At 43.4% G+C, this 7241-nt stretch overlaps 1 protein-coding gene across 3 annotated transcripts; it reads left to right on the top strand.

Moving 5' to 3' along the window:
* The first annotated feature begins 816 nt into the window (after positions 1-816).
* On the top strand, positions 817-5957 carry LOC133243406 (spindlin-2). 3 transcript variants are annotated; one of them, XM_061410281.1, is made up of 2 exons: positions 817-906; positions 1573-5957. In XM_061410281.1, the coding sequence occupies exon 2, from the start codon at positions 1595-1597 to the stop codon at positions 2369-2371; it is 777 nt and encodes a 258-aa protein (XP_061266265.1). In that variant the 5' UTR covers positions 817-906; positions 1573-1594; the 3' UTR covers positions 2372-5957. The 3 variants fall into 3 exon arrangements, with proteins under 3 accessions (XP_061266265.1, XP_061266266.1, XP_061266267.1); XM_061410282.1 differs by having other exon boundaries at positions 825-906; positions 1593-5957; XM_061410283.1 differs by having other exon boundaries at positions 867-943.
* The last annotated feature ends 1284 nt before the right edge of the window (positions 5958-7241 follow it).

Here is a 7241-nt window from a genome sequence, read left to right as displayed (position 1 = left end):
CTTGAAGCCCTGGGTAATGAGATTTATAGTGGTTTTAGGGTAGATTATTTTCTTCAAGTGAACCTTCTGAATTTTACAGAGTCCACATAGTACATGCAATTCTTTTCAATCTGTGAAAAAGAAGAAAAGGGAAAAAATACATATTTTCAAGAAGTCTGGAAATGACCAGAGAGTAAAAATTCCCTAGAGATTTTATCAAGACGCAGATAAGCACAAGCTCATTTCTCTCGCCCTTTCTCAAATCCCCTTAAACGGCAAGAAACGCCATTTTCCGTATATAGAGACTAACATCGGGAAGGGCACAGGAGGGAAAGAGAAGGGAAATTCTTGGAAAATGGAAAAACAGATGGGGCACGGGCACTGCGGTAGGGGTAGGGTGGGGAAAATGGGGGCCCCTGATCTGGAGACAGAACGCAAAGCTGGTTGGGGTGGGGCGTTGTGGGTTTAGCAAGGCGCCTCCAGATTTTGGCAAGGCGTGGAGCCGGGAGATAGAAACACCTCCCAGGCACAGGGCAGAGGTGGGCCTGAGAGTGGAGGAGGCGGGGAGGGTGGCAGTGTTTGGGAGGAAGGGGCGGCCTCTCTCCTGGCAGGAAGCTGCGCGATGGTAAGAGGGAGGAGACTGCGGCTGCGGCAGCGGCTTCTGGGATCCCGATGTGGCAGAGAGGCCGTCACCGTCAAGGAGGTGGAGGGCCCGCGAGCCCAGTGTTGGAGACACTGCCGCCATCCTCTTCGTCAGCCCAGCTGTCTTCCTAGACACGCTCCTCGCCTAAGGATCCTTCCCTCCCAGCTCTTGCAAACTCCGAACTCGTCGCCTGCTGATCCTCTTTCACCACAGGTTCACAGCGGAGGCAGCAGTGAGGTGTCCGATTTGGACACGTGAGACCTGCGGTCCCCCGACTTGGGGAGGTGGGCGCTGGACTAGAGAATCGGAGGATGCGGGTTGGTGGGTGCCAAGAGGGAAAATTTGGGTTCTGTGCTGGAATGGAAGTTGAGGGAGACTGAGAAAGGTGATTTGGGGATGGGGGGTGGGGAGAAGTAGAGCCGAAGAGCACCTGGGTGGTAATAAAGGTGGCCCCAGAAAGAGAAAGAGATTTGTTCTGGGCACCCAGCGGAAAAATGGGGTAGACCAGGAAGAGATATGAAGGAGAGTTGAACAACAGGCAGAAGGAATGGGGATGGGAGGCAAGACAGATGAAGAGCAAATGATAGTGAGCAGGGGGAAAGGGTACTATGTTAATCTAAATGGAGAGAATGAGTGGGAGCTAATAAATGATGAATATTTGTATTTGATATGGGGAGTCTAAGATGGCAACAGAGGTATTAACCAAAGGAGCCTGCTCCCTCTTGCTGGGGGCTCAACAACCAAAACTATCACCTTTCCAACCCTTCAGCACAGCCAAATAAGTTTGGAAGGAGGACACTGCAGGCAAACATCCAATAATATTTTGATAGCCAGCATCTCTGCTGGACATCCAATAACTTGGATGGCAATACATATACCTGATGCCCAGGGAATTTGCAATGCAGAGAAATAAAATTTCACACTACAGTACACTAAATGTTTCTCCCTAGCCTCTTTCCTCCCCTTGCAGGTATGAAGACACCTCACAAAAAGGCAACTGCAAGGCAGCAAACCAGGGAAATTGTTGATGACCACACCTTGTCTGCAAGTATGAGGAAGAAAAAGATTTCTCAAAAGAAACAGAGGGGCAGACCTTCCTCCCAGACGCGCAGGAACATCGTGGGCTGCAGAATTTCACATGGATGGAAGGAAGGTGATGAGCCCATCACCCAGTGGAAAGGAACCGTTCTGGATCAGGTGCCTATAAATCCCTCTCTTTATCTGGTGAAATATGATGGAATTGACTGTGTCTATGGACTGGAACTTCACAGAGATAAAAGGATTTTAAAGCTTAAAATCCTTCCTGATAAAGTGCCATTTTCTCGAGTCAGAGATGTGCACCTTGCAAATACCATAATTGGTAAAGCTGTTGAACATATGTTTGAGGGTGAACATGGTTCTAAGGATGGATGGAGGGGGATGGTCTTAGCTCAAGCACCCATCATGAAAGCGTGGTTTTATATTACCTATGAGAAAGATCCTGTTTTGTACATGTACCAGCTTTTAGATGATTATAAAGAAGGTGACCTCCATATCATGCCAGAGTCAAGTAAGTCTTCTCCAAAAGAGAGAGAGCCAGAAGGAGTTATAGATGGCCTCATAGGTAAACATGTAGAATATACCAAAGAAGATGGCTCCAAAAGGACAGGCAAAGTCATTCACCAAGTTAAAGCCAAACCTTCTGTGTACTTCATTAAGTTTGATGATGATTTCCATATCTATGTCTATGATTTGGTGAAAAAGTCTTAATGGTTAGGGTAAACATTGTCACGTATATGTAGGCAAATATATGATTTGGAGAAACACAAAATATGTTGCTTTTCAGTGTACTGAAAGTATAGGGGTCCCTAATAACCCATCATCATTGCCAGCAAAACTGTTGTTTTGTTCTAAAAAAATATAAGTTTATGTAGCTATGACATGCTGTGTGTAAGGAATTTGTCATGGTGAAAAGGTTGGGTGTGTTTGGTTGAGGGGACATGAAAGGAAGGAACAAGTGTAAATTCAGGCTGTGAATAAAGTTCAGCTAGTATCATAATCAGTCATCTAAAAATGGAACAGGACTTAGCTGGTCTTGTCTAAGGAGAGGAGAGGAGAAGGAACTAGAGATGGATTGTGGGGGAAAGGAAGAGAGATGGCTGCTTAAGAAAGGATATGGGAAGGGGTCAGAAATGGAGAGGCTTCTAGGGGGAGGGATAACCTAAGAGGGGGAGGCAGCCAACTGGGGGGCGTTGAAGAATAACAGAGAGTGAAATCTTGGGGTTGAGAGGAAACCAGGATAAATTGAGTAAAGAGGGACACAAATACATTTAGAAGAAGTTCAGGGCAAGGGAGACAAAGATAAAGTTGGCAGAGATCTGAGGAGAAGCTAAAAGGATACTCTAGAAGGGGAGGAACACTAAGGAAGGAGAATTCTCCTCCTTCCACAGAGGGAGTGAAAATAGAGAAAATGGCATGAGGTGTGGGGTCCATGAGAGATTGGAAGACCCAAGAAAAATAGCACTTCTGGCAGTATCCAAGTTGCCCTCTTTAGCTCTGTGCACAAAGAATGTGGCAACAAAGAAACCAGATGGATTGGAGCTTCTCTAGAGGGAAATTTTGACAGAAATGTCTCAGAATTTAAGCAGGAGCCAAGTTTACACATAAAAGACTTTTATTATATCAGGGAGTTCATGCCACACCTGCTGAGCAGAGCCCAGCCCTCAACCTAAACACACTAGCATGGTGCTCCACAGCAGGGGGCTGTAGGCAGTTACCTCATATTTTCCAGAGGACCCAGGGGCAGTAAATCTCAGACCTGAAGTTCTTGGTTCACTTCCTCTACACTGAATAAATGATTTTGGGGGGAACAAGTCAGTGGAGTTCTCAGAACTTAAGAGATGTGCCACCTTGCATTTGGAAGGCATTTTATCCAGAAAAAATGAAACTTGCTCAACCCAGATACTGCACTCATCTCACTATTCTTCAACTTCCTGAACTATACCTTGCCTCCTTACAGAGGATTGAGCTTAATGCTTCTGTCCAGGGCATGGGGAGGCATGGGGAGACTTCTCTCCAGGGCATGGACACTTGACTGTCCATGCTTCTCTCAGCAGCTGCCTGAAACCACAGGTATCTCCCCTCAGTGCTTCACCAGATGGAGATCTGCTGCCTCCAGAAACCCCATTCTGGCAATAGCCCAACAAAAAGAATGCCTACTGACTCTTCACGTGTACCTCCTGACTAGTCTTGCCCACTTTAAGCACATGGGGAACTGTACTAGAAATGTGTGCAGTTCTATTTTCAGGTGAGATAGGTGGCATGGGCAGTTGAGCAGGGAGATGTGACTTTGTATAACAAAGTCCTTCGACTGTATAGTGCCACATAGGTGGTTGGTGGGAAGAGGGTGTGGTAACTCCCAATAAATTCCCTCTGAGGTATGGTGTCCCAATACATGGGTCTTTGTCCTTCTCTCTTCCTTTCCTTCCCCCAGTCCAGCTGTGGATGTTCCCTTCAAAACTCTCTCTGGTTTTCCCACTCTACATTCTTCACTGCCCTCAAAGAAACAGTGCTGCTGTCTCTCTTCTGCCCAGTAACTCCAGGCATAGCAGGCAGAGGGGAAGGAAGGGAGCTTCCCAGAGTGGAAAGAAGTTGGTAATTCCAGTTCATTCTCTCCACCCAACATGACCTGAAGCTGTTTGCCTCAAGAACTACACAAGGCGAGCCCACCTCACCAGAGCATGGGTAGATTTTCTTTCATTCATCACATAATTCAGTCTAGCAAACACCTGCAGGCCACTCATGGGCCAGTTTCAGCCCACTGTCATATTTTGGTTGATCTTCATGTTTTTATCATTCTCCATTTTAAAATTAGCTATATAGACATTTGGGGGATTTCACATTTCAAAAATCCACATTTCTGGCTTACCTTAAAAAACAAAACAATAGACCAAGGGTTAGGGCCACATTCCAACAAGGACACAAGCAGTTGACTCTGAGGAAGGCCTCAGCCCATTTTAAACTCAGAATGTCCTCTCAAGTGGGCCATGCCCCCAGATGGCCTGCCTCACTGTAATGAAATGCCCAGATGTCCCCTGGAAGCATTTGCATTGGTCACTTTGGGGTTAGACCCAGGGGAAACTGCTAAGCTCCTCTTTGGCTTACTCTGACTGCCTTTGCTTTTTAATTTATTTGCTTTATCTTCATCTCACCATTACTTACTTCAGGTGGGCTCTCAGCCAGTCAGTCTTCTAGACACAGGAACCTATGGTAGTAAATAAATGAGACAAATAAAATAATCTTACCCTTATGGAACTTTCATTGTAGTGTGGGAGAGAGTAGTCAAGATAAAATAAAAGGATAAATTATTTTCAAAATGATAATGTTAAATAGAGAAGTAAAGAATGGGCTATGGAAGTCCCAGGGAGGCTGAAGTTGGATAGAATATGAACTAAGAGAGGGCTTCACTTAGAAGATAGCTTTTGAGTAAAGGCCTAAAGACAATAAGAGAACTGGCCCTGTGGCTGTCTGGGGAAGGAGCATTCCAGGCAGAGGTACAGCAAATGCTGAGCTCACAAGGCAGGAGTAGGACTGTCATGTTCAAATAACACTGAGGTTACCAGTGTGGCTGAAGCTGAATGAGCAAGGTAGAAAATATCAGGAAGTGGTTTCAAAGAGGTGATAGGATCCCAAAACAGATAGCTTAGAGTTTTGAAGGTCCTAGAATGGAATTTGGCTTTTCCAGTAAGCGTGGTAGGGAGTCATTCTAGTATTTCTACCAGAGACTGGGTATGATTTGTTTTATATTTTTCATAGGATCATTCTGGAGACTCTGGAGTGTAATCTGTTTGTGGTCAAGTTTGGGAAAAGGGAGATCACATATACTAGTGAAACAGAAGAGCAACCTTAAAACAGATTTACATACAGGAAATTTGAATCATAATAGAGGTGGTAGTTCAGATAAATGATAAAAAGACATTTTATTCAATAAATGATGCTGCATTAATCTGTTTTTCATATGACAAAAAATAAGCTTAAATCCCTTCATCACATCCTACACACAAATTCTTCATGGATATAAATGTTATTACTTAAATTTAGAAGGTAATATTTATAAAACTTTTAGAATAAGAAGTGAATGTTCAGTTTTTTTTCTTATAGAAATGGGAAAGATTTATTTTACATGCAAAAAATGCACAGTGATGAAGGAAAAGTTTGAAACTTTTGATTATTTGAAGATATAGATGCCCCTAATATCAAAATCATCATATTAAAAGTGGAGTCAGAGAGATTATGTTACAGACTGTGATAGTTAAAGTGAATTAAATAAAAATGTATTCCTTGAGGAAATATTACAGCCTATAGAAAACTTGGAAAACTAGGCAATCACAAGTAGATCACAGTCAATAAACACACATTTCCTTAATCAGTTCCCCATTAACTTATTGTATCTTGTCCATAATAAGCCATCTGCTAACATAATATATAGTTTACTTAGTTAATATATTTATTGTTTCCCTACCAGAATGTAAACCCTGAAAGTGCATGATTTTTCTTCCTTAAAAGAGTGCCTGGCATACTGTAAGTGTGTAATAAATATTTGTTAACTATATGGATCTCATCAGTAACCTAGGAAAATGAAAAAGTAACATGATCTCATATACATTAGATCAGCAACACATGAAGTTTGAAAATATTCATTGACCAGTTAAAGAAGTGGGAGATCCATACATTCTAGGTGAGAGTTTGTCAGAGAGAAATCTGCCATTATCTAGTGATAGCCTAAATAGAAGATGTTGCAATGCCAACAGTTTCATTCTTATACATTGTTGAAAGACAATTCTGCATGTATCTCACATGTTACTATGCATCTGGTGAGCAAAACACTGAAAATTCTTTGTTTTGAGGTATTTTTTGAGAGATGTTTGAACGGTAAACAGCTTTCAAAAACAGAATAGGATCTCCATCTGAAGTAAAAAGCAGGACTGTATAGAGTCTTCGGAAGGTAGTGATTTTCTCTGGAACAAAGGGCAGGAATGCTTACTCCAATAAAATGAAGATAACGTCTCTTAAGAGCAAAGGAAAGGGATCAATTGAGTTCAGTTCAGTCACTCAGTCGTGTCCGACTCTTTGCGACCCCATGAATTGCAGCATGCCAGGCCTCCCTGTCCATTACCAACTCCCGGAGATCACCCAGACTCACGTCCATTGAGTCAGTGATGCCATCCAGCCACCTCATCCTCTGTCGTCCCCTTCTCCTCCTGCCCCCAATCCCTCCCAGCATCAGAGTCTTTTCCAATGAGTCAACTCTTCACATGAGGTGGCCAAAGTACTGGAGTTTCAGCTTTAGCATCATTCCTTCCAAAGAAATCCCAGGGCTGATCTCCTTCAGAATGGACTGGTTGGATCTCCTTGCAGTCCAAGGGACTCTCAAGAGTCTTTTTCAACACCACAGTTAAAAAGCATCAATTCTTCAGCACTCAGCCTTCTTCACAGTCCAACTCTCACATCCACACATGACCACAGGAAAAACCATAGCCTTGACTAGATGAACCTTTGTTGGCAAAGTAATGTCTCTGCTTTTGAATATGCTATCTAGGTTGGTCATAACTTTGCTTCCAAGGAGTAAGCGTCTTTTAAT

The sequence above is a fragment of the Bos javanicus genome, chromosome X, assembly GCF_032452875.1.
Source record: "Bos javanicus breed banteng chromosome X, ARS-OSU_banteng_1.0, whole genome shotgun sequence".
Lineage (NCBI taxonomy): Eukaryota > Metazoa > Chordata > Mammalia > Artiodactyla > Bovidae > Bos > Bos javanicus.
Note: the sequence above shows the minus strand (reverse complement) of the source record. Positions and strands in the feature narration are given on the sequence as shown.